General features: G+C 44.1%; 3 protein-coding genes across 5 annotated transcripts in view; all 3 read left to right on the top strand.

Annotated features, from left to right (window-relative positions):
• The window catches only part of rnf169 (ring finger protein 169), a 5,106-nt gene extending 2,741 nt beyond the window's left edge, over positions 1-2,365 (top strand). Inside the window, exons 6-7 of the mRNA XM_020588486.1 lie at positions 3-1,163; positions 1,293-2,365. Coding sequence (XP_020444142.1) covers positions 3-1,113 — 1,111 coding nt within the window. The 3' untranslated portion in view covers positions 1,114-1,163; positions 1,293-2,365. The remainder of the gene's footprint in view (positions 1-2; positions 1,164-1,292) is intronic.
• A 5,025-nt stretch (positions 2,366-7,390) lies between these two features.
• On the top strand, positions 7,391-12,036 carry spcs2 (signal peptidase complex subunit 2). Of its 3 annotated transcripts, none has more exons than XM_020588489.1 (5): positions 7,391-7,504; positions 8,211-8,294; positions 9,723-9,883; positions 10,854-10,988; positions 11,463-12,036. In XM_020588489.1, exons 1-5 carry the CDS (start codon positions 7,406-7,408, stop codon positions 11,647-11,649), a joined length of 666 nt encoding a protein of 221 aa, XP_020444145.1. In that variant the 5' UTR covers positions 7,391-7,405; the 3' UTR covers positions 11,650-12,036. The 3 variants fall into 3 exon arrangements, with proteins under 3 accessions (XP_020444145.1, XP_020444146.1, XP_020444144.1); XM_020588490.1 differs by lacking the exon at positions 7,391-7,504 and adding an exon at positions 7,717-7,802; XM_020588488.1 differs by lacking the exon at positions 7,391-7,504 and adding an exon at positions 7,717-7,832.
• Positions 12,037-12,054: 18 nt separating this feature from the next.
• abcg1 (ATP-binding cassette, sub-family G (WHITE), member 1) overlaps positions 12,055-27,178 on the top strand; it is a 25,961-nt gene continuing 10,837 nt past the window's right edge. Inside the window, exons 1-4 of the mRNA XM_020588487.1 lie at positions 12,055-14,276; positions 14,703-14,892; positions 17,123-17,369; positions 26,585-26,702. Coding sequence (XP_020444143.1) covers positions 14,152-14,276; positions 14,703-14,892; positions 17,123-17,369; positions 26,585-26,702 — 680 coding nt within the window. The 5' untranslated portion in view covers positions 12,055-14,151. The remainder of the gene's footprint in view (positions 14,277-14,702; positions 14,893-17,122; positions 17,370-26,584; positions 26,703-27,178) is intronic.

Raw genomic sequence — 27,178 nt, 5'->3', positions numbered from 1 at the left:
AGCTACACAGCAGTAATCCTCCTCTCCTCTGAGAACAGTCGCTCTGTCTCGGCTCCAATCACAGCTCCTGACCGGAGGCTTATCTGGCGAGCTGTCTTCACATCGTTGTCCTCAGCGACTCCTCTGGCCCTCCCACCTCCTCCTCGACCTGAGCGCTCCATCAGCCCCGAGAGCAACGACAGCATCTCCGAGGAGCTCAACCACTTCAAACCCATCGTGTGCTCACCTTGCACGCCGCCCAAACGCCTGCCGGACGGCCGTCTGATGGAGCCTGCCATCATCAAGTCCACACCCAGGAATCTGACCCGCGGTCTGCAGAAGGCCACCAGCTATGAGGCCAGTCCTGCTGTGCTGCAGAAGTGGAGGCAGATAGAACTGGACCGCCAGAGCCTCAAAGTGAACTCGAGGGCCACGCTGACGAGCCCTGTCACTGAGCTCCACAACAAGGCCAGTGTGGCAGAGGATGCCACAAAGGCTCATCAGTCCCCAGCGGGAGACAGAGTGATGTCCCACAACAAGAGGAAGCTGCTGTTCGACCCTCCAGCCGGAGATCCAGACACCTTCCAGAAACAGTCTGTGAAGATCCGGGTCCCTGCGATCCGCTACAGCAGTGAGGCAACTTTCAGAGGAGGTTCAGACTTTGAATCGACCATTGGCACTCCTGAATCCTGCAGCGGACTGCTTTTTAATCGGAAGCAATCATTCTCACCATACTCTAAAAACTCTGGTTTCCAGTCATGTAAATTGGTGCCAAAGGACTCACAGAGTCCACAGAAGGAGTCTGACAGTAGTATCCACAACCAGTCTACCTCAAGGAGGGGCAAGAAGAGGAAGCAGAAGACCAAACACCTGGACTCAGAGCGGGACTCAGACCTGAAGAGGAGTAGGGTGGTCAGCCAGGGGGCCTTTGATGAACGGTACATTTGTCAGGTCCAGCAGGAGCGTCAGGACCGAGCACTCGCCCTGAAGCTGCAGAGACAGTTTGACCTGGAGAACCAGACCGTCAACCGCAGGAGGACTCCCGACAAGTACTTCCTGCGGTCCTGGATGGCTAGTCAGAACCGGAGGAGGCGAGGCCTGAGAAGATCTCGACGAATCAACAAGAAGCACTAGAGAGAAGCTGGCACACACAGGAAGAGTTTCATATATGCAAAGGACAAAAGGTGAAGGTTTAATGAAATGTATGAATGTTTTCACACGACCAACGTCTCAGCAGCAGGCTGACCTTATTTCACAAAAGGTGAGATCAGTCCTGATGCTGTACTTTCTTCCAAATATTGTCTTTTCACCAGCAAATCACCAAAAACCAAGTGCACTGAAATAAAGACGGGACAGTCCAACAGTGAAGTCAGGAACATGTCTCCACACATCGTGAACCAAACCGGCCATAGAAAATCCCAGACGCTGGCATCCTCAGATCCACCTTCACTGGAAACGGGGTCTGTTTCAGCCCGATAAATCAGTTCAGACTTTGACAGCTACAGAGGAAGGGAGGGATTTATTTTGAAAATCCTATAGTGGTGTTGTCTCAGTCAGGATTCTTGGCCCTGATTCGAGTCCTGTAACATTGTGTATCAGCTGATACACAGTCCCATCTTTTATTTACTTAAATGATTCAGTCTGTGTCTGACAGTGAAACAACCACTGAAGCTCTTTTATCTGACGCACTGTGTTTTTCACAGGCTACTTGACCTAAATACTGGAGGCCCGGATTCACAATGATGACAGTGATCAATTAAAATTAATGATCTGATGTGAATGAAAGTTTAATGGGAGACTGTGACGTGATGAGATCCTCTAGAGCGAAGATGTCTCGCTCTGCTGGAAACACTCAGTCGACTCTGGTTGAACAGCAGTGTTACGCAATGGAGCGTCTTACCTCAGACATGGTCTTTGGCTGAGTGCAGACACCGGCTAGGGAGACGCTTTCACCTGAAAGTAGACACGTTTCTTTTTGTCGTCAAACTGAATAAGCCTGCTTCCGAGTTTGAGAGCGTACGGACACGTTGCCATGACAAGTCCTGCGAGACTTTTGAAGAACCAACTGATCTGGCATCATCTCAGCAAAGTTATCTGACTAACCTGATAATCTATGTAGGAAGAGCCCAGATCCAGGGTCTAACCAGCACTTCTGTGTAGGAATACAACTGCAGTACCTGCCCCTGGTTCTCTGTGTGTCAATGCCTTGTACTTGGATTAGAACAGAAATGTGCAAAATATGAGAGGAAACAAAAAGTAAGTGCACATATGTCGCACCTTTCTTCTTTAGCCAATAACAACAGCAAAGGACCAACAAGCAGCAGAAAACGATCCGACAATAGTTGGAACAAACAGCAGCTTCAGAAGATGGTCAGTTCACAAAGGGTTAAAAACACTAAACCTACTCCTTAGCTGCTGAATTTGGTTTATTCACTTTGGTTTAATCAATATTTCAATGCTTATAATTTTGCACTTAAATAGAATTTTGAATGCATGACCTTTACTTAGAGTATTGGAGTACACTGGTATTTGTAGTTTTGCTTTCATAAAGGGTCTGAGTGCTTCTTGCAGCACTGGTGAGGCGTTCACTTCTCTCTTATTAAGTGGGATCTATCAGCGCTTTAAGAATCATTTGACTTTGGATGCTGTTCTAACAATTGTTGCCAATAATATAGATTTTTTTTGATAAGTAGTGATTCTGAAAATTTGGAAAAGTTTCGATATTCATTTTCTGTAGTACAGATGCACTGACACCAGCTGCACTTTTTCGCTCTTTCTTTTCTCTGACAGCGGGTTTATGTGCACACACACCGCAGCAGCGCCCCCAGCTCCACCTCCTCTCACTCACTCACAGCACCGTCTACCCCGCCGCTCGTCTCATTTGCCCCCAGTTGAATGTCAAGCTAACAATAGACCTTGTATTGAGGGTTTTGCTGTGGTGTTAGCTCATTACAGATGACAACTGCAGAGCCTCCATGACCGGTTTTGGCTGACAAAGAAAACGGCGCAGCTTTTTGGCGATGCTACAGAGCAGCAATAACGACAGGTGCTTCGTGTGTTTTGTTCAACCACGTATATGACGACGTGTATGGTTCACAGTGACACAGTTTAGTGTCGACTACAGACTCTGTTCACAAAAGACGACTGACAGAACCAAACACAGATCATCCAGTCTGACAAACTGGAGCATGACCTCCAGGAGGTGCCGTGGACACAAACATCAGCAGCAGAAACACACTTCACATTTAACTTAAGTGTTGCTGGGATTTAAACAGACCATTTTAGCTGTGAGTGACCAGCTGCAGGTTCACAGGATAGCCAGACTGGCACATGCTGACCAGTCGCTACTCCGTGCACAGCTGATGTGTCTACTGCTGCTGGTTGACGTGAACCAACATGAAGCAGGAGGAGCTCGGGGAGCAGTCGGTGTGTTACAGCAGAAATCATGTATTTTCTTATAGCTTCAGGAGGCATCTGAGGACTGATCATGATAAATATTTTGAGTGGACAGTTTTCTGTTTTTCATATTTTGCAGGATGGCATGTTCCCGGTCCCCTGTGGAGATTATGCTTTAGGTCTATGGTCATTCTGTTGTTCTTTGCTATTAGCCAAGAAGAGTCAGACTTCATTGTCATGTTTTTTCCTTGTTCCACTTACCTTTAAATGAAATGTAAAATTTTATGCCCTCAGTTGGGAGTTAGAGCTGCCAGTATCAGGACAACACTAGCTCTGACATGACACCACTGCAGCATCAGCTGGTGGAGAACCACAGTAGTGCAGAGGACTGATTTCTTATAGAGCTTGGAAACGCACCCCATGTGTGTACGTGTTTAATTTTATTGGCTCTTAAAGGTTCAACACCTGCTGCAGAGGAGGTGCTAAGGACCCGGGTCAGCTGGTACCTTAGTGGTGCATATTGTTGTTATGTGCTACTTGTTGACACACAGTGAACCTGAGGCTGTTTCTTCATAGTCACCAGTCAGGTCAGATGAGACAGTCTGGTACAGAACCACGTGACTCCAGTCTGGTCTCCTCATTGTGTCCAAACACTCCCCTGTGCTTTACTTTCACTGTGGACAGGATGTGTCTGAGCTCTAGGACGCCCCAAATGAGTTTACTGTGGACGTGTCGAGGCCTACTAGGAGTCTGAGGTCCAGCTGACCTGCATGTGCCTGGACGGTAGGAGCATATAGAGCCAGTTCTAAACATGGATCTGGTCCAGTACTGTTTCTCAATTCACAAGGCTTTTTCCTGCTTCCAACATGGATATCTATCACCGGTAAGTCATGTTTCTGCATCAGTCAACAGACCTGAGGATTACGGGACGTTTGCTTTTAAAACCACCAGATAAATAGACTTCACACAATTTTTGTGTGGAACCAGTGTGGTTACTGGTTCATCTTTGCAGCTGACAGTCTTCCAGTGTGAACATTTATCATAGGTTTTTAGTTTTTTGGGTATCAACTAACATTCTGAAGCTGTGGAAGGAGTATTCATCATAGCCACCGAGGCTCATGGTTAATGTAGTTTTCTCCACAGACCAAACTGAAGGCGGAACACTGATTGATCAGGGAGGATTTCTGCCTGAAGACAGAATGCACCTGTCCAGTCTGGATCAGGGGACACTGGGGTTCACGAGAGAAACATTGTATGACTGGGTCCTCCTGGTTTATGGAGGCAATAGAGCTGAAGGAGGGTCGGTGTCGTCAGTGTTTGACTTTAATGTGAGAAGCCGTATTCACGTTATTCAACCAGTGGACTCGCATCTTACCATTGATTTAACCTTAAATTATCCAAAATCACAACTTTTGTAATTTCACATATGATGCAGTCAGAGCTTCGTTAGAACTGTTATCGATAACATTATATTATGATATACTATTATTATATAATGGTGAATTATAATATAGTAGGAATTCAATGGATTATGTTCATAGATGAAATGTCAGAAAATAGTGAAAATATTTTTTGTTCAGCCAGCCATCACAAACCCAAAGGGATTCAATTAACTCTGATACAAATCAGAGAAAAGCAGTAATTTGGACTTTAAAGAGGCTAAAACTGCAGTTTTTAAGCAACTAAACAATTATCTAACTATATAATGAGAAATATATGTATAATGAAGATCAAATGAGGCAGTCTGTCCCAGGTATGTAAATATAGCTGCTGATTATGTTTCCCTCAATCAATTAATTGGCTAATTGTTCTAAGATTGTGGGATATTTACTAAAGAGCCATGACCCTTGTTTAGACACTGAACAGTCAAATAGCTTATGTACTGAAGAACCACACTGATGCTTTGTGCTGGTAAAACCAAAGACCCACTGTGTGCTTTAGTGAGCAGAGCATACAGTTAAAATCTGAATTAAAGTTTAGAAAAGCTGCTGCACCAAACTCCAAAGTCAAATCAGTTGATTTAGGGTCATTTCTGTGTTAAACACAGGCAGACCTGGTGTTCGACTGCAGAAGCGGGATTGTTCATATTTTGTCCATTTTTGCACAAAACTCAATCGGCTGTTCTTTGTAAGTTTGCAGACTGATGTCTCACACTGACCTTCATCAGGAATGTAGGTTCATTAGGGGAGTAGAACTGTGAAATGAAAACACTCATGCCGAATATCTCACACCTGTGTTTAATGAAGTGTAATTGGTCACCATCTGTAATAATGTGAACACGGCTTCACCCCATCAATCATTACTTCACATTTCTGCTGATGATTTTCTGAAGTATTTCCCAGTTTCAGATGAATTTCCCTCATCTCAGTTAATTCCTTTAAAAACATCATTTGTTTGTGTCACCTGTTGAATCATCGTGTTTAATTTTTCAGTCATGATTCATGAAGTTCTTTAGAGGTTTGTTGATTTGTTTTGTCACTGAATCAAATGGAAATCTGCATTTTGTTCCTCATGTTTGAGTGAGGTGATTGTTATAATTATTTTTACTAATTATGGAGTGAGTTTTCATTGTATTCTTCACACGAGCTTTACTCTCTACAACACTGATATGGACATTTGATGAAGTTGCATTCCAGCTTTGCTCCTTCTGTGGGTGTATTCGGACAGCAGCATTCAGGTGTTAATGCTGAGTGCCAAATGACCAGAGACTGTGACAGACAGTGTTGGTAGGTTAGCATTCAGTGGTTTTGTATGAGAGGAGCAGGGGAGGCTCAACTAAAAGACATAACACAGCTTAACGTGCGTCCTGTCTTCTTTCAGCATCTGTAACACATGTGATTGTGTTTGACAGATGTGTTATATACTGTAAATGTGTACTGACATAAACTTCTTGATAGTTTGACACTTTCAGTAGCTTTTTTTGTACAAAATCAACAGCTGAGCTCCAGTGACCGGCTCAGGCAGCTGATCTGTAGGGGGAAAGGTTGGATGTTTAGTTCTGCCCAGGATCATTTTCGCCTCAGACTGACGGTGCTGAATTAGGATGGCTCACATCTGGGAGAGAGAAGACAAGCCCATTACATCCTTTACTCTGTGAAGTCTAGAGGTTCCCTGGCCTGAAAGTCAGATGCTGTGTAAAAAAAACCCAGAAATGATCCTAACCTATAATATACAGTGTACAAATGACTCACCAGATGCCTCCTGGTGATGAAGAAGAACATCAGTGTTGTATGAAGTGATGCACTCACCAAGAAGTCCTTCACTTGTATTGTTTTGTTTTACATTTTGCTATATTGTGCGTTTTTATTGTCTTATATTTTTAATCTTATTTTGTCATTTTTATACTTTATTTTTAGTTTTTAAAGCGACATTTTGTTCTTTATTTTGTATTTGCATTGTTTTATATTTTTCAAAATATTTACTTACGTTTATTTATGACTGTTTTTTCCAGCGTCTTTATATTTTTATTTTGTATACATTTTATAGGTGTGATTTGATTTTCTATGCATTGTAATCTTTTTAATATTTTGATTGCGTGTTAGATCGCGCGTGTAAGCTGGTGCTTCGGCTACGCCATAGACGGCCGAGTGACGTCACGCGTGGTGGGTTCAAATCCCGCTGAGAGCCAATCAGATGCGTCCAGGTCACGGGTGCCGTACTTGTAGCGGAAGAGAAGATGGCTGCTGCGAGGAACGGAAAGAGGGGGGTGCTGAGAATTAAACTTTTATTCTTTCAGTTAGCTTTAAAGAAAAACTGACGCTTCTATTTTGTAACAAAAGCTCAGGGTGAAGGGACACAGAGTTTAGTTCTTTGTGAGGACGTCGGGTTAAATTTGCATTGGTGCCGCGGTTAGCGAGCTAAGCTAAATTTAGCAGGTTGCTTTACTTATTTTGAATGAAAATGAGAATAAAAACACTGTTATTAAAGAGGTAAGCACGTTGAGTCTTGTGTGGGCTGCGTGTGTGTGTATCGGTTTGTGTTCAAACTATAGCGGTTGGTGCAGTTTCCTGTTTCCAGCTGTTAGACACGGATGAATTCCGCAACGTGTTATAGAAAACGGCGCTCAGTTTTGTGTAGGTGTTTAAACCCCGTATGGTCAGCACTGGACACGGAGAGAAGTGTGGACGACGTAAGCATTGGTTAAAGTGTTTGGCAGGGATTCTTACGTCACAGATGAGCGCACACATTAGTGCACGCAGTCCTCGTGTGTTTCGTCCCTTCTCACTAAACACAATAGGTGCCGCAGCTGCAGAGCTCCAAGGAAGGCTTCTTGCATGTAATTTTAAGGAGGAACTGTCCTGCACACTGGATGCGAGAGTGTTAAAGTGAGCATAGATTAAACTGACCGCATGTTGTGTAGACACGTTAAGTTAGTGCACGAATCTCGTGTTTTGTCCGTTTTTCTTCTTCCGGAAACAAGAAAAGTTGTACGTTCACAGCTGCGGTCTTTTATAAATGTAGGATGTTAATGGCTTAAAATAAACCTTGTTTTGTGTTTTTTAGTTTTAAATATGACAATATATCGGAGAAGGTAAAAAGAGCAGCAGAAATAAATGTTGAAGTGTGTTTTTGTTCTTGTCCTCTCTCTTCAAAATAGTTGTGGTTATAATCTTCGCACTGAAGCAGCTTTAAAGCTGAAATCACCTGTGAAATCCAGATTAGTTGCATCAGCTGATTAGTAATTAAGATGAAGTCTTGTTGTAGCTGTGTGTGTTACTGTCACAGTGTAGACAACTGAATCACTCAACTAAATTGGGTTTTGTGCTTAAGAGGAAAACAAACATTCAGGTCAACATTACCTCTGGTTATTATCAGCATAACTTTGTGTGTTTCAGTGGAGGATTGATGAGAAACCGGTGAAAATTGATAAGTGGGACGGAGCTGCTGTGAAGAACTCTCTGGATGATGCAGCCAAGAAGGTCAAGTTCTGTTTTTATTATAAACGGAATCACTGCAGGGACTGAACAGTTCATTAACACCAGACTGACACGCCTCAGTTCTGCTGTGTATGTGTTGCTGCTTCCAATCTGTGACACGCAGAAGGTCTGGAGCAACCAAATGTTTCAACTAGTGCTGGGCAATGACTAAAATCCTTAATTGCGTTAACTGCATGGTTTTCTGTGATTAATCACAATTAACTGCATTGATATGAGAAGCATTTAATAATGAATTCAAAAGTAGTGTATTGCACACTTTTATTTTGAAAGTGCTGCTATATGAACAAAAGTGCAATAACATTTGGTTAGCAAACACTTAAAACAAATCAGGTGTTCAAGTTGTTGTTCTACTTCTGCAGCACTGGTTGGATTGTGTTTACAGTCGCCCACAACTTTTCTGCATTTGGCCAGGACTTTGTCAAACACACTGTTCTGCAGAGAAACTGTGACAGAACGATGGAGGCTGCGCAACGCAGGGGACGCATTCAAAAGGCATGTGTCCTGCAGAGCGATCATATTTTTTGCACTATCTGTGCTAAGTGTGCTGACTTTATTGGAAACATTCCACTGCTGTGCAACATGAATGAAATGCTCTGTGCACGTTTCAGCAAAATGTCTCTCCTGTCTTCATTACAGTTAGAGCATGTGAATGCAGCTCCCACTGTTCATCAATATAATGCGCTGCAATTATGTTACCCAGCGATGTCCAGTTGTCTCCAGTGAGAACAACATTTGGTGCATATTGTAACGCCGTCACTTTTGTAGTCCTCTCTTCTCCATACAACACATGTTCTTCTTGTGATGGTGCATCCGGTTCACCTGAGCGCTGCAGCAGGCTTAGGCCCTCCCCAAATGCTATCATTGGTTGAGATGCATGATGACACCCATCCCAAGCCAGTACTGATCAACACCCCGCCCCTCCTGTGACCCATGGTTTGTCTGTATGTTTATTCGGAGTCAGTGAGCAACGGACTTTCAAAATAATAATAATAATTAACAAAACTGCGTTAATGCAGGATAAAATAATGTGTTAAGTTAATGCGTTATCTTGCCCAGCCCTAGTTTCAACCCATCTATGCAAATATCTATTGATCTTTGTGACTTTGTTGTAAACTCTTTAGTCCCTGTCAGGATCCTGTAGGAATGATGAGATTCTCCAATGATCTGATTGGTCTGTTACCTTGGTTTGCTCCGGCACAGGGTGTCCCTGCAGCACAGTAGTCTGCCCAGGTAAAGGTGATTCAGAGAACCCGAGTTTGGTCCAGACAGAGCTGATGACCTGATCTGGTTGGGTGGTGCAGACCTTGTTGAAACCAACAGTGCCAGATCTTCTCCGACCTGCAGACTAATTCCATCTTTAGTCCAAACTTGGGCCTATAATCTGCTGTCCTGCTGCTGTTCCCCCTGCAGGTGCTGTTGGAGAAATACGGTTACGTGGAGAACTTCAGGCTGGTTGATGGTCGTCTGTTCATCTGTACCGTTTCCTGCCTCTTCGCCATGGTGGCTCTGGTCTGGGACTACCTGCACCCTTTCCCAGAGTCCAGACCAGTCCTTGCCTGCTGCGTCATCTCATATCCTTCAAACAATATACAGGAAGTTTACCCAGTCTGTCCTTACCTGTACCATCTTCAACACGTTTGTACAATATGTACGTATCGGTTTCACCAGGATGGGGGTCAGGGTTAAAGGATTGTCAGGTGCTCAGCAGGGTAGGAATCAGTCTTGATTCTACTTGATCCAAAGAACAGAGCTCTTGATTCATAACTGAGTCTAACGGGATACATGTTGGTCTGATCAGAAAGAGTAGAACTGACTACTGTATTCATTGATCAGCTGAGAGGAGTCTCCACTCTGTTCAGCTACAGACGCACTGTTCATCGGCAGTCGTAAAGAAACATTACAGAGTGATGGCTCTTTGCTCACAGATGGTCTTTGGCCGAGTACAATCAGAGGTTGGAGAGAGGATGTTAGCCACCAGGATGACATTTCACCATTACACATTAACATTAGTTAGCTACAGCTGAAACCATCATTAATTAATTAATGAAAGAGGGAAGTTAAAGTTGAGCCGTCTTCCGACTGCTATCTGTGAGCTACTTTGGCGTGTATGTTCATGGTGGCCTTTTTCCTGCGCCGTGTGTAGTTGACTCTACTCAATGAAAGGAGCTCAGAACACATAGGTGTTGCGGTCCTGCCAGCGTACATAGTGTTTTAATTGGTACTGTATGTATATAACTATAGCACGTTAGTTGTTGCATAGACCCGCCGGCCATTTTCATAGCAGTGTTTATGTACTGGCAAGTGTTGAGTTAAAAGGGATAAAATTCCAGTTTGGGATTCTCTGCTGGCTAGGAAGCAGATCCGTTGAACCCAGCCCTGTTTGAGTGTCCGTATATTAGTAATTGTTCAGGTTGATGTGCAAGTCTGTGATCAGCGTGTTGTCTTGTAGTGAGTCACAAACAGGAACATCCATCCATAGATTACATGAGTGACAGGATGTGTGAGGTGTGGGGTTCTGTTCCTTACCCAGTCCTCCATCACATACTTCATCATGATGGGCATCCTGACTCTGTACACCACCTACAAAGAGAAGAACATCTTCCTGGTGGCCCTGCAGAAAGATCCGGCTGGGATGGACCCAGACCACATGTGGCAGCTGTCCTCCTCCCTCAAACGGTTCGTCGCAGTCTCCGGCAAGCAGGCAGCAGCCACTGCACCCGCCCAGTATCAACACAGAACTTTTATTTCAAGCACAAATATTCAACATTTACTACTTGCAGCATCTGCTTTTTGGTTTTTCTGCTTCTCTTTGTCTTGGGTGATGTAAAATTGGTCTTCAGTACAAGACACCACCTTGAACATTTAAAATTCAAACGGGCATTTTTCAGTTTTCTGACATTTGTTAGTCAACATTTAATGAAGAAAATCAGTAGATGAGTCTGATGCAATCATCAGTTAAATGCTCCCTGATGGTGTGTTAAAGGACGCTCTGTTCTCTTCAGCCAAAAGTAAACGGTCATTCTTTGGCTCCTCTGAAAACTGTTTGAGCTGGATTCCACCTGGGTGCTATTTTAGAAATGAGTCTGGTATAGATTCAGTCTGCCAGCCGACTGTCTTGTTCCTCACAGAGTTCCTGTTGTGTCCTCTCAGGTTCGACGACCAGTACACGCTCCGAGTGTCCTTCACCGACGGAAAGTTGAAGAACTCCAGGGAAGCAGAGTTCACCAAATCTGTGTCGGCATTCTTCGATGAGAACGGGACGCTGGTGATGGACCTGTTTGAAAAGAGTGTTTCTAAGCTTCACGACATGCTGTGCACAGACAAGAAAACCAAATAGTCCATTTGTTTTTGACACTGATGGGAGGTCGGACCCTGAGCAGCAGAGCGGTCTCCTTCCAGTTTATCGCTTCATTTCAGTTCTTTACAAAGCAGCCTGCAGGGAGGTAACACACCACAGCCAACGAGTAGTCTGCTTCTTGGGTTTTAAAATCACAGCACGTTCAGGTGGCGAGGCAGCTGAAAGTAGACCTGTTGGTGTGTTCAAAGACACTGCAGCCTCAGTTTTATTTTGGGCAGAGGCTGAATATCAATCTGCTGGTATGAGATGCATGTTGTTAGCGGGTTTTCTTAATCATAACATGACCTAACCTTTAGTAAAAGTGGTTAATAGACATTTCAGTTTACAGAGAGCGTTTGCGTTTACCTGCCATCCAGGAGCGAAGACATGTTAGTAGTAAAAGTGGTTAATAGACATTTCAGGTTACAGAGTGCGTTTGCATTTACCAACTGTCCAGGAGCGAAGACATGTTATGGAAATTAAATGCCTTCCTCAGTCTGTTGTAAGATGACCTGTGTTAATTTGACTCTTCAGACTCCCGACTGCTCTTGAACACATCACCACGGGTACAGTACTACTTTAACAAGAATAATAGTTGGTTCATCACGGAAGTAAATCATGACCATATCCGTCGGTTGCAGTCAGACGAGGCTCAGCCCCAGGTCATTAAAACATCAGGAGTTGTGCTGTGAGAAATGTAACAGGACACGTAGCGGGTGTGTGTGTGAGAGAGAGAGAGAGAGAGCGCCTAGTTTGTGGCCGTGTTTTGTTAAAGTGAGGTGTCCAGAGGAAGGCTTACCCGTTGCCGCTGTGATGACTGTCTCTCTGCAGGCTGCTTCTCCCAGAGACAAACTGAAACCATGGTCCGATTTCTCTGCAGGCATCATTAGGACTTGGTACAACGGTTCCTTCCACAGAATAACGACATTATTACCATTCAGTTTTCTATTCTGACGTGCTGAATTAAATGGTTTTATTTGACTGTTTGGTGTTGACTGTCTCAGACTCTGCTCTCAGCACATCTTCTGATGCTTTTCCTCCTGTTTTCTGCTTTTGCAGACCTGTTCATTTATTAAACATCAATATTTAGGATCATCCAGCAGCTTATTGGTTAATATTTAAACCGTTGTTTAATAAGTATTAATACTTGTTTCTCTCCCTGGTTAAAGAGTGAGACCAGGAGGGTTCACAGGTGGTTGTTGGGGGGTCTGGGCGCAAACTCACAGGGTTAGTGTAACATTTCAGCTACACAGAACAAGTGCATGTTTTTGTAATGTGGCTACATGGATCATTAACCTGATCTGAAAGTGGTTTTAAAACAGCTCGGGCTCCGTTTCCACCTCGTTTATCAGTGTTGCGTCTGCACTGGGATGGAATTGGTATAAACTGCAGACTTGGTAACGGGGCAGACGTCACGGTCATAACCAAGCATAGCACCACGTCACTGGTGGGCGGAGCCACTTGAGACACCTGTGGAAATCACGGGTTGGAAAAAATATGAAGCTGTCACCAGTGACCATGAGCAGCAGGAGAGAGGTTATATAGTTGTGGGAAAATTTAAATAAGAAACTAAAAGGTGACATTTGGCCCATGAAACTGCAGGCTTGTGTTTCTGAAATGATTCTTTGACTCTTTGTTTTCACCTCATGTAGGACAAACTATTTTACATTCGGCGATGCTGGAATCGAGTTTGATATATGTTGTTAGCAAACACGTTAGTATTATTAGCATTTAGCTTTGCTGGGTAATGCTAATGATGCTAACGATGGCTTCATCTTCACAGACGGACGTGTTGATGCCTTACAACAGGAAGTAGACTAAATGTCGGCCAGACTTTTATTTTGAATGTTTTTCATGATTATATCAGAGCCTTGTTCTCTGTAACTCCTGTCAGTGAAAACAAGTTTGTGAAAGTATTAAAGATGGATGCTATTACTGAGAAGTCCTGGGTTTTACATGTGGACATGTCTGTGCTGCGGATCTTTTCAGGAGCAGGACTGCAGCTTGCCCAGCAGATGGCGCTGTGCTCTTACTATGTATTACATCATTTCTGGAACTGAGGAAGTAATGAGCAGCCAAACACAATATACAGACCAGATAAATCTGCTCAGTCAACCAAAGGATCAAACAAAGTGTTAGACCCATCCTGAGGGATAAAACCAGGTGCACGCTTCAGAACATGTCAACTTTCTACACAGATGTGATGGCAGAGCTTTACAGGCTCAGTAAAATGTTCAGAATGACTGTAGAATCAGGTCGGAGCCACTGCAAAGGTTTAATATACAAGATGACCTGGGTCCAGAGTTCTGGTTCAGTCTGAATCAGCAGGAGCCAAAGTGTGTATGGATCTGGTGTTAAAGGACTTCCTGCATTTTAACTAAAGTTGATAAATGGTTTATTCCCACTCTGAGACTAAACAGTTCTTGTAAGACAAGTTGGAGGCAAGCGACCAGGTGTCCTCAGAGCTCCACCTGCATGTGAGCCTGCTCAGCACTGACTGAGATGTGCTGTGGGTGGAGATGTGACCTTAATGTGAATTTGTCTGATCGGTTCATGTTTGAGTTGTTTCCAGGTTTCTGTGGTACAGCAGCGTCCTCACCAACCTGTACGTTCATCTTGCTCACCAGGTAAAACATCATCCTGGCTGTTTTTTCACTTCACATTGTTTGGTTTGATAGCTCCTCATTTAGACATAATGGAGGTTTTAGCCCTGATTTAAAAACTGGACCAGGGAAAGCGGCTGCAAATGGGCTCCAGCTGCACTCCCTGCATACACCTGCTGTACTACTTACCTGGGTCTATGTATGGTCCCCCTGAAATGGACAATGGCTCCGGCTTTTCTCTGTATTTTATTTAGGTATGGTTCTTGTTTGGGTGTTTGTGTTCAGACATTTGATAGCTTTGACTTTTTTATTCAATGGGAAGAATGTTTGTAAGAAAATAGGGTTTATATTTCACCAAGTGAGGTGTTGTAAAACTACAGTTTTGATATTAGTACTGAACCAAGTGTCGTATTAGCACAGGTTTCTAATGGCTGGCTTTCTCCTCCACAGGCTGATGGGCAGAGCTAGTACTGAGGGTGGAGTCATGACCAGGGGGCATGTCCATCATTCCAGATTGGTGTGTGTCCATGAGACGGGGATCAGTGTTAGTGTGTCAGAGTGTCTCTACCTCTTGTCCATGGCCTATCTCATGGCCGCCTGCTCCTTCCACAACGTCACCATCACCAACTCCATCATCATGGTGAGTACTGAGGACGCACACTGGGCTGATACCGGACGCACAGTGGGCATGCAGTGGAGGCACTGAATGACAGACGATCTTAAGATAAGATGAACCTTTATTAGTCCCACGACAGGGAAATTCAGACCGTTACAGCAGCAAAGGGATAGAAACGTGCTGTACAGTGTGTATAAGTTGACTGGATGTACTGGTGGCACACTGGGAACAGACTGGACACAGGCATGGAGATGTGTAACATCATGTACTGAACATGTAGTGGACACACAGCGGAGTGAAACCACTCTGCTGCACCCGGGGTGCATCCTGTAGTGGCGTCGTTTCATCCATCTCCATCTGCCCATGTTTCTGGGCAGAAACTTTCTGGGTTTGGTGGTTTGACAGCGTGAAAGTGGAACTGTGTGTCAGTGTTGTGGTCAGGTGGTGGTGGTGCTGTTGTCTGGTCACACAGACTGTTTTGCAGCTCGGCCGCTAAGCTCGGCTCTGTCCGACAGTGACCTCATGCAGATTAGTGTCCCAGATGGAGGCAGGATGTTCGCACGTCGGCCCACATATGAGACAGCAGAGAAGCCACTGACGGCACAGGGGACTCCTGCAGGCGTCGGAGGCACAAACCCAGAGTGGCTTAGGAGAGAGATTATGACTTGGTAAAATAATTCATACATGCACATGTCAGTGTTTGGGAGTGAAATAAAAACACAAGTTTCTAAGGTTGGTCTTGAGTGGTGTTTGCTGTCACAGTATCCAGGACCTGCCAGTTTACTACAGGCCAAAGCCGTGTTCACATCCCAGCAGTAAGAAGAGGGTCTTGCACTGCATCAGTTGGTGCAGGGGGTGCTGTACTAAGTGGCAGCACTATAGCTACAGTGCTAATGTTGCTAGCAGTAGGTTGCTGCCTTCCAGAGACTCGAACAGTGTTTCTGTAAACTCTGTTGTTTCACCAAGCAACAAGCCGTCCCTGTTTGTCCAGGCTGATATGAGGGTCATTAGTTATTGTAAAAACACAAGCAGGATAATCAGTCGTCATCTGATCCAGCAGTGGTCAACAGTGATTGGCTGTGCCCAGAAGGGTCAGTGCACGTGGGCTCAGAGTTCAACAAATCTGAACTTGCGCCCACTCGCCTGCACACACCATAGACACAGTACTGAGCACGTGCACGCACAGCCAGCTGTAGCTCCTGAGCACCACCTGCCACACCAGAGGGAGGTGTGCGCAGCGCTGATTGTTGGGGTGAAACCCAGCCAGCAGCACAGTTGTGAAGCTGCTGAGAAATAGAATGTGAACATTGACGGTTCCATGCAGTGTGGGTACGGTGGTGCAGTGGTCAGCACCGTCACCTCCCAGCCCCGCGATAGACTGGTGGTCTGTCCAGGGCCCGGCTCCAGCCCCTCCACAACAAGATGGATAACAAACAGTGTTGAATGACATCTAGTTTGGAGCCGATTCTGAACGCGGTGCTGAAGGAGGAGTACGTGAGCTCAGCGCAGACATGGAGCACGTTGTTCCACCTGTGCTGAATTTCACTTAGTCAACAAAAACTAAATGCATTTAATTTTTATCCATCATTTTTAATATTTACTGTACATCTTCTTCAGCTTTGTTGTTACCATGGTTACAGCTGTTGTTCTCGTCTGTCCTGAGGTTTGTGGAAAATGTTTGTTCACTTTATGATTCCACAGATGCTGGAATCAAGGTGTCTGGACCGGCGGTCAGCATCGAGTTCAAAGTCATTAAGTTACGTCATGTCTTTCACAGAATCGTTTATTTTTTTATTCATTAACAAAAAAATGTAAAACCTTTCGCCGTAGTTCTCGTTATCAAACGCTACTTTTTTTATTTAGTTTTAGTCTCGTTTTTGTCGTGAAAAAGTTTGTCAATAGTTTGTCGTAGTTTTGTTGATGAAATTAGCATCGACTTGGACTTCCTCATCATCTCTGATGTCCGTCCAGAACAAACCGTCATAAATCCACATAGAAACCAGAGGGGAGGCTGCAGAACTGAGATAAGTCCCGTAGTGTCACAGCGATCCACTGGCAGCCATATGCTCGTCCACATGCTCGCTGCTCAGCCTGCTGCTGGTGATGGAGACGCTGTGACCACATTGAAACTAATATAAGCTAAAACAGGCTGTAGCTCACAGCTAGCTCACTGAATCCACACATCTTTCAAAGCATTCTGGGAACTGTAGTTCCAAGAAATACAGCATGATTAAGTTTGTGATCTAACCTTCAGAACACTAATGGACCCCCGGACCTGATGCTGGACCCCAGGACAGTGTGCGTTTGTATGGAAGAGGTGGTCAACAAGCAGCGGACGGGCAGCCGGCAGACGCCACTGCTGCAGGGACACCTGAAGAAGGTGGACAACAACCTGATAGAGGCCCAGAGGTTCTCCTCGTTACCACGCAGACCGGCGGTCAGCATCGAGTTCAAAGATGTCTCCTACTCCGTCAGAGAGGGACCCTGGTGGAGGAAGAAAGGTACCGCCCAAAATCTGACAGGGGGGTTAGATCACATTGAGCTGACGGGGTTTAAAGGAGCAGCCCAACATTTTTAAGTTGTCCTGGTATGTTCAGGTGGACATCGCTCTGCACCTTTATCGGTGCTTTTTGAGAAGCTTAGCTCTGTCGCTGTGAAGCAGCTGCAGTTTGTGGGTAACAGCATGAGCTCTGAGTAAACTGTGATCAGACTGTGGGATCTTACAACAGGGTTGTTGGTGTTCATTCGGTGTCATTGTCCTGGACAGCATTTCTGTCCTGTTGTCTCATTATCTTGTTTTCACTCCTCATGATTTATTTAAACCTGCAGCCTCCAGATTCTCCTGCAGGGTGAACTGGACTAACCAAACATAGGACCCGCTGCCTGACTCTGAAAGACTCACTACACACAGACTACACTGGCAACATTTGGACCTAGAAGACATTTTTAGATTCTTCTGGTCTAGAATAGTCCTATGAGTGGGTGAACTCGGTGCAGCTACACACAGCTCCACATCGGGGTTCAGGTTCACCAGACTCCCAGGTGTCTCAGTCATCACCACAGTCTCCATGGCTGTTTTCAGTAACAAACACGTCAAGAAATGAATGCTGGGTTGGAGGACCAGCCGGGGGGAGAGGATGCATGTGACAGGGGTCCCCACAGGCACTGCTTTCTGTGCTGTTGAGGGATCAAACTGGGCCAAGTGGAGTGAAGGCTGTTGGTGCAGGTTGAGCTGGAGGGGTCTGAGGCTGTGCTCTTTGTTTCTGTAGCCTGTATCAGAGGACGAGTTGCCAACCTGACAGACACAGTGCTGAAGGACTGGTCATACAATAGATGTGGGATGCTCCCACAGTCAGAGGTTGGATAGGAATCGGGTCTAGGAACACATATGAAGGTGGCCCAGATCTGATCGGAGCACATCTGGTTTGGTCTGTTTACACATCTGTGGACACACCAGGTCTGGGGTGTGGACACAGCAAAATGCTGTGTTGTTTAGTCAGAAGGACTGGATCATTTACTTCCTTTTGTTCTGCTTCAGCCCTCAGGGTTTTGAGCTGATGGCCTTCTGGTGGTTGGCGGCATCGCGTGTCTGTTCAGTAAAACTTGATGAATCCCCGTACGACATGTTTGTGGACAGTTCACACAGTTTATTGTGAGCAGACTGCAGTCGGGGATGCTGTGTGCTTCTGTGGGTTATCAAGTCATAATCTGTTAATCTCAGCCAGGGTCCCCCGCTGTAAATAGCTGCAGGTCAGATTAGAAGCAGCTCTGTTGCTGAACGCCCCAGAAGAGAAAATACCAGCGACACAAAGAGAGGCGAGAAAACAGTGTCTGTCACATCGGTGGTTGTCGGACAACAACACCTGGATCGACCTGTTATCCAGTGGAGTAATACTATCGCAGTAGTGTTCTGTATCTGTATTCGGACGGAGCCGAGAGGCAAATCCAAACCTCGCTGCAGAACTGATACGATTGTCTTCGGTGTTTCTGTTTCCTCCCAAACGTTGCTGTCTTCTCTCTGTTTGTCCACAGTGGCGATGACGCTGTGGTCGTCTTTGAAGAAGCTTTATTGGAAATGTCACCAAACAAAACTGTTTATGCTCGGTGTGAGCTCTACTTCCTGGCACATCGGGTGATCCGTACAGTGTGAACACAAATGTCACATGTCCCATTTAAGTCACATATCCTTTTAAGATATTTCTGAATATGGCAAATGTTTTCATACAATTTCTTTTTAAGGATATACATAACTTTATTTACAGAGCACTTTTCAAAATAAAGTTGCACAGTCTTTACATAGTTCAAAACAGAATTACAACTGAAACTGGGCAGTAAAATTACGTATTTAAAATGAAACGAACCAAAATGAAATGGAACAAAACGCCCCAGATGTTAAGTAAGAACAGACCGAGCTGTTATTAAAAGGCGACCTGCTGCTGAGCGTGGCTCATGTGGCTCAACAAGATGCCACATGGTAGTACTGCCTTGTTGTACTTCGTTTCTACTGCAGCACATGTAGCAGAGCTGCAGGGTCAGCATCGGATCTCACGCACTCGTGTAGAGTCTGGCCTCTGTCGTGGTGATGTTACTTATCAAATCTGCTTAAGTGGTTAAAAACTTTGTTGTGGTTGTCTTGTGTAGAAGGTGTCAGGCAGTTTTGACAGTAACCCACATGTAGTGAGTTGGGACAGGAAACTTCGTGTCAGGTTTCAGTGTTTGAAAACAGGGAGAGAAAAGGCTGAAGAACAAAGAGCTCTGGTCTGTTCACTTGACAAACCAGAAATCTGAGCGAGTGCGGCCTCGCTCACAGGTGTCATGAGAGTTCACGTAGAAAACCGGCACCTGGTTGAATTTAAAGTAGGGAAATACAATTGCATGTCATCATATTTCTGCAGCAGAATCACAGAAAGTAATCAAGTACATTTGCTCAAGTAACTGATGAATCTGTACTTTACTGGAGTATTTTCATTTTACGCTATGTTATACTTTTACATTACTACATTTCAGAGGAAAATACTGCATTTTTTACTTACAAATAAGTGCTCAGCGAGTGTGTGTGTGTGTGTGTGTGTGTGTGTGTGGTAACAAACTCCACCAAACTAGAGAACCTGCTCACAGATACTGTAGTGGCAATTTTTATAATAGTACCCTTTAAGTTTTTTAGCTGATGCTTTCAATTCATGGTATGCAGTCATTTGTGTGATTATGACCCCAGACCGTTTATTGCATGGTCGTAAACCTTTGTATGCCCTTGATGTGACCTGGGACCAAAGGGCTGGTATCCCGTTGTAAATTGTATGCTGTTTCCTTTATCCGTTTGAGCTCCTGTCTTCTTTGTTGTATGCTGAGTATAAGAAGGGCAGTCACATTCTGTTCATTGGGCTTCCCTGTAACAGACCGGTTTAGTCACTCTGTTCAGAGATACCTCCTTCCTGCAGGAATAAATATGTAATAACTTTCAGAATTGATGTTAAGTATATATTTTACACTCACTGAGCTTTAAAAGATAATTTTTCCACAACAATACAAACCAGTCAGCACTCAGAGAGAGCAGACCTCCGCCAAGGGGAACTCCGTGTCACCATAATGCCATAACAGCAACTTCCCATGACAGTGTGACCCTCATATTACAACTGTTTGACCATGAAAACCCACTGCTGGCATGTGGAACGACGCTGATATTATCGTTAATCTGAAAGAAATTCAAGAACACTGACAGACACCCACTGGTTGGTTTAGGGGTCAAACATTGACGAAAATAAAAACATTATTATGGCATGGTGCAAAAGTTTGGGCACCCTAAGAGTTCCAGAGTCTCAAAGTCTCTCACAAGGTTTCAGACCTTAATCAGCTCGTTAGATCTGATGCACAGCAACAGCTGTCATTGGTAAATGCCAATTTCAAAGCTGTACAAATACTTTGACTCTTCAAACCTTGTGCACACACTTGCGGACACCCAGCAACCATGGGTTCCTCTAAGCAGCTGTGTAAGACCCTGAAAATGAAAGTTATTGATGCCCACAATGCAGGAGAAGGCTACAAGAAGATAGCAAAGCGTTGTCAGCTTGCAGTTTCCACAGTAAGAAATGTAATTAAGAGATGGCAGATCAGGGGAACTGTGGAGGTCAAGATGAGATCTGGAAGACCAAGAAAACTCTCGGACAGAACTGCTCGTATGCTGGTCAGAAAGACAAATCAAAACCCCCATTTGACTGCAAAAAACCTGCAGGAAGATTTAGCAGACTCAGGAGTGGTGGTGCACCGTTCCACTGTGCAGCGATGCTTGCACAGACAAGGCCTTCATGGAAGAGTCAGCAGAAGAAAACCTTACCTGCGTCCCCATCATATAATCCAACGTCTGAAGTATGCAACAGGACATCTACAGAAGCCTGATGCGTTTTGGAAACAAGTGCTGTGGACTGATGCAGTTAAAATAGAACTCTTTGGACACAATCAGCAAAGGCATGTTTGGAGAAAAAAAGGAGCAGCATTTCATGAAAAGAACACCTTGCCAACTATTAAGCATGGGGGTGGATCTATCATGCTCTGGGGTTGTGTTGCAGCCAGTGGCACAGGAAACATTGCACGGGTGGAGGGAAGAATGGATTCCACTAAATACCAGCAAATTCTGGAAGCAAACATCACACCATCTGTAAAAAAGCTGAAGCTGAAAAGAGGATGGCTTCTACAACAGGACCATGATCCTAAACATACCTCGAAATCCACTATGGAATACCTCAAGAGACGCAGGCTGAAGGTTTTGGAATGGCCATCACAGTCCCCTGATTTAAACATCATTGGAAATTTGTGGGTAGATCTTAAAAGAGCTGTGCATGCAAGACGACCACAGAATATTACAGAACTAGAAGCCTTTTGCAAGGAAGAATGGGAGAAGATCCCAAGTACAAGAATTGAAAGACTTTTAGCTGGCTATGAAAAGTGTTTGCAAGCTGTGATATCTGCCAGAGGAGGTGTTACTAAGTACTGATTGTGTAGGGTGCCCAAACTTTTGCACCATGCCATAATAATGTTTTTATTTTTTATTTTTGTTCAATTTATGGCATAAGAAGTAACTATGCATCACTGTTTGCGGAAAATATTGTGCATTTTTTCCATTTCCAAGAGACACTGTGTTAACATCTGTTCAAATAAAAAATCACCAAAATCTGTTATTTATCAAGGGGTGCCTAAACTTTTGCATAAGACTGTATACTGTTAGGAAAAAAAGCACCATGGTAACAGAGGTGGAAAGTAACTAAGTACATTTACCCAAGTAAATGTATATTCGTACAGCAAGTATAATTTTGATGCATCTGTACTTTGTATTTCCATGTTCTGCTGCTTTATACTTTGACTTCACTACATTTCAAAGAAAAATATTGTACTTTGTACTCACTACATTTACTTGATAATTTCAGTTACTTTTCAAAATGAAATTAATAAAATGAAATACAGTATAATCACAAGAACTTTAGTGATCCTCAGTGTGGAAAATGGGTCGTTCAAGACATTGTTCAGAAGAACAGCGTACTTTGATTAAAAAGTTGATTGGAGAGGGGAAAACCTATAAAGAGGTGCAAAAAATTATAGGCTGTTCAGCTAAAATGATCTCCAATGCCTTAAAATGGAGAGCAAAACCAGAGAGACGTGGAAGAAAACGGAAGACAACCATCAAAATGGATCGAAGAATAACCAGAATGGCAAAGGCCCAGCCAATGATCAGCTCCAGGATGATCAAAGACAGTCTGGAGTTACCTGTAAGTACTGTGACAGTTAGAAGACGTCTGTGTGAAGCTAATCTATTTTCAAGAATCCCCCGCAAAGTCCCTCTGTTAAAAAAAAGGCACGTGCAGAAGAGGTTACAATTTGCCAAAGAACACATCAACTGGCCTAAAGAGAAATGGAGGAACATTTTGTGGACTGATGAGAGTAAAATTGTTCTTTTTGGGTCCAAGGGCCACAGACAGTTTGTGAGATGACCCCCAAACTCTGAATTCAAGCCACAGTGAAGACAGTGAAGCATGGTGGTGCAAGCATCATGATATGGGCATGTTTCTCCTACTATGGTGTTGGGCCTATTTATCGCATACCAGGGATCATGGATCAGTTTGCATATGTCAAAATACTTGAAGAGGTCATGTTGCCTTATGCTGAAGAGGACATGCCCTTGAAATGGTTGTTTCAACAAGACAATGACCCCAAACACACTAGTAAACGAGCAAAGTCTTGGTTCCAAACCAACAAAATTAATGTTATGGAGTGGCCAGCCCAATCCCCGGACCTTAATCCAATCGAGAACTTGTGGGGTGATATCAAAAATGCTGTTTCTGAAGCAAAACCAAGAAATGTAAATGAATTGTGGAATGTTGTTAAAGAATCATGGAGTGTAATAACAGCTGAAAGGTGCCACAAGTTGGTTGACTCCATGCCACACAGATGTGAAGCAGTTATAACAAACTGTGGTCATACAACTAAATATTAGTTTAGTGATTCACAGGATTGCTAAATCCTAGAAACAAAAACGTTTGTACAACATAGTTTTGTGTTTGTACAGTCAACGGCAGACACTGCTATTTTTTTGAACACACCCCTTTCAACTAATTGCCCAATTGCACAGCCTTAAGAGCGTGCATATCATGAATGCTGGGTCTTGTTTGCTTTCTGAGAATCTACTGCACCTACTGGTAACTTGTTTGCCATGTAGCAATAAAAAATATACTAAAAACCTGGATTATTCTGGTTAGTCCCATTGTACTGCTATTATTTTGAACAATACTGTATATAAGGTAGTTACCATCAGCTCCACCTTTACCAGCTGCAGCATTAAAGTGATGGACACAGTAATTAGTCACTATGATCCAGTATCAGAGACGTTACTGGGACACGGGCCGTTCCGCAGGACGAGTAGAGGTACTGCTGGTACTTCAAGTAGATTTGGATGCTGATACTTTTGTACTTTTACTTAAGTAGCATTTTAAATGCAGGACTTTTAATTGTATTTGTACACTGTGGTGGTATTACTACTTTTCTTTAAGTAAACAATCTGAGTACTTTGTCCACCACTGCATGGTAATACCATAAAATATTGCCATGGTAATTTGGTCACTACCATGATGGTACTGTTCTGTTACAATACCACAGTACTGTACCAGCATGTCCGGGTTGCCATGCCATTGTTCCCCCATGGTACTACTGTGCCCTGGTACTATGCTGTAATGGCGTGACTGTACTCGCTCCCACTGTCATTAGACAAAGAGCCAATTAAATAGCAATAAAAAGGCAGAATAAAAGATCCACATCAAACTTTAAATGCAAACAATGTATTAAATACCAGTTAGCAATTTCTTCAGGGGCCATGTAAATCTGAGTGAGCAACATGAGCCAGTGGCTCAGTGAGTAGCTCTCCCTCTCTATTAGCACAGTGATAAAGCTTGTAGAGAGAACGAAAAGGCTAAAGGGACAGAGAAATTCCTTATCCCAACACAAACAGCGCCCACTCTAAGTTGCACTGACTCATGTTCTGCTCAGTGCTGATCTTCTGTCTGGCTGTGTTCCTGAGTCCAGCCTCCCTAAAGCCAAGGTGGTGTTTCACACAGCTGCTGCTGCTCGCCTCTGTCTCTTCTCATTACACCACCAGCACAGCATACTGCCTACACACTGCCAGAGTAACTGTGAAACCTGGACGTCCTGCAGTAACTGTGGGACAGGGCTGTGTCCTCGGAGCTCTCTGTTCTCTCTGAGCTGTTGTTTTCTTAAGTCTGTAATGAGATGCTGTCAGAGTCAGATCAGGTTTCCTCTGAAGCCTCTGAACTCTCTGCTTTTGTTCCAATGAGAAAGCTGGAGTTTCGCTGAGAACAGTTCACACCTGCTCAGGTGAGAGGACGCTCCTCCTCCTCACGTTGTTGTGAGATGGACATGTACAGCTGCTGCTGCTGCACAACACCTGGAAACACTCGAGTCTGTAAAACGAACAGTGACGGATGGATGAGTGAGAGACAGCGATGCACTATGTGGTGATTTATCATGGGTGTTCCTCAAGTGCAGCGCTGTCTGCTGGTGATGACCTTACTGCAGTTCATTGTTACTAGGCTGAGTCCCAGTGGTTTGAAAACTGCTGCTTGTCTGGACTGTGGCCCAGGTCTCACTGAAGGTTGGCCTGCCAGGCAGCACTGAGGGCAAAGTGGAAGGTCTAATACCCACACTAATAATACTGTAAAAATACTCCAAGTAAAAGTCCTGCATTACATGATCAGAAGAATATACATGAAGTATTAAAACTGTCACAGATATATTAGTAGTAGTAATCATGTATTAATGTGTAAACAGCGCTTTAGTGCTGTTTGTATTTGGATTTAGCTACACCTAGTTGTTTTCTTTACGGATTAATCTGATGTTGGTTTCCTCGAATGATATACTGATGGTTTGAGAGACATCTGTCACAGTTATCCAGAGTAGCTCCTTCACAGAGTTCATGCCACCGACGCTCTCAACCGGACAATTATGACAGAATAAAAAAGCAGCAGCGTTCACAAACTGGGACCAGGACACGTTTGTTGCTTCACATGAAAAATAAATTATCAGTAGAGTTCCCACAGATTTTCTATTAAGTTAATGAGCTAATTATTTCAGTTATATGGCAAAAAACATCGTTGAATATTTGAACTTCCATTAAATGATTACTGGGCGCTGTCCACCAAAAAAAGACCTGTCCCACATGAATATCTCAGCAGTTTTAACTGTTCCAGCAGCACAGATGTGTTTATTCTTTTATTACAGTCCAGTGAATTTAGCAGCCTCTACTGCAGTAGTACACACTGTATTGCAGTAGAGGCTACTGTCGGTCAGAGAGAATTAGATCTGATTCAGTGAGATTAAACTGATAAGCTCATTACAGACTGTTCAGCCTCCTTCAGCAGATAAACACTGCGACAGCTACTGCAGGTTGTCTTCATCCTCACCCGTTAATCGATTGAAAAAAACTTTATCAACTACTATTCTGATAACCATTAATCATGCAAGTCATTTTTAAGCAAAGCAGAAGATCTGGTGGGTTTTAATGGTTTTCATCAGTGATGTGTATAAATAACAGTACAGACACACAGCTGCTGGTGAGTGTGTTACAGTGATGAGGAAACCAGTCGCACAAAGTTTAGAAGTGCTAACCAGGGCAGCCTGCGCTGTCGGTTGTTCTGATGATTGTTTTCTGTCTTAATCAACTGATTGTCTCTAAACAATCAGTTAACAGTGACATGTGCCAGCTGCATTTCTTTTCTCACAATCAACAGATTCTTATCTGTTCCGATGACTTTGCAGCCGAGCTCTTTTACTGTTGCTGTAACGCTTCAGTTTCCCCTTCATGGATTCATACAGTCCCGTTTGAAAACAAATGCCTCCTTTGGTCTCTGTATTTCTATAGAATCATAATCAACAGCCCCCATGTGGCTGGTGGTGGAGGCATACAACTGCAAAGCGGTAATTCTAGTCTACCTTGATGAGGACGTCAGTGTGTTGGGCACTCCCTCCTCACCCTTAGGACCCTTTGAATGTGACCTGATCTTCATCATCAGCAAGACGCCGATGAAACAGACCAAAGTGAAACCAGACTGAGAGAAAAACCTCCATACTGGTCTGAAACCTGACCCGTGGACTCCAGGACAAAGAGCTGTTCTCAGAGCGGCTGGGAACCTCCACACTGATTGTTTCTGTTCTGTCTCAGGTTACAAGACTCTGCTCAGAGGGATCTCTGGGAAGTTCACCAGTGGGGACCTGGTGGCCATCATGGGGCCCTCTGGAGCTGGGAAGTCCACCCTGATGAATATCCTGGCCGGGTACAGGTGAGCTCACTCTGTGTGCGGGATACCTGCCTGAAACAACCCGATTCAACTTGAAGCAAGGTTTATGTCAGATAATGCGACTAAATGACATCAGTTAAATCACATATAAACCAAAGCTGCTCCACACCTCACGCGGTTTTAATGAACCCACCAGTCCTCAGTCCGGCTAAAGTCTGCAGTGTAATAATCACTTTTATTGGCCAAGTATGTTACACACAAGGAATTTGTTTCCGGTACAGAACTGATGGCAGCCATCTGCGGTGCCAACTCACACTGATGGCTCTAATCATCGGGGGCAACTTGGGGGGGTTCGGTGGACACTTTGACATGTGGACTGCAGGCACCGAGATTCAAACCTCCAATCCACCGGTTGGGAGACGACTGCTCTACCCACTGAACCACAGTTGTCCTTATACATAAGGACAAAAGAAACCCTTTAATAGTGAAAAAGTTAGAAATGTCAGGACAAAGGAGGA

Source organism: Monopterus albus, unplaced genomic scaffold (genome assembly GCF_001952655.1).
Source record: "Monopterus albus unplaced genomic scaffold, M_albus_1.0 scaffold543.1, whole genome shotgun sequence".
Taxonomy (NCBI): domain Eukaryota; kingdom Metazoa; phylum Chordata; class Actinopteri; order Synbranchiformes; family Synbranchidae; genus Monopterus; species Monopterus albus.
The sequence above is the reverse complement of the archived record's forward strand: the minus strand, read 5'-3'. Positions and strand labels throughout refer to the sequence as shown.

What these genes read in the sequence shown, in the direction of transcription:
- spcs2 (XM_020588488.1), top strand. Translation starts at nt 7,725, where the DNA reads ATGTTGTGTAGACACGTTAAGTTAGTGCACGAATCTCGTGTTTTGTCC. An exon ending in TGGATGATGCAGCCAAGAAG is followed by an intron (nt 8,295 to 9,722) that starts GTCAAGTTCTGT and finishes TTCCCCCTGCAG; the next exon opens with GTGCTGTTGGAGAAATACGG. An exon ending in CTGTCCTCCTCCCTCAAACG is followed by an intron (nt 10,989 to 11,462) that starts GTTCGTCGCAGT and finishes GTGTCCTCTCAG; the next exon opens with GTTCGACGACCAGTACACGC.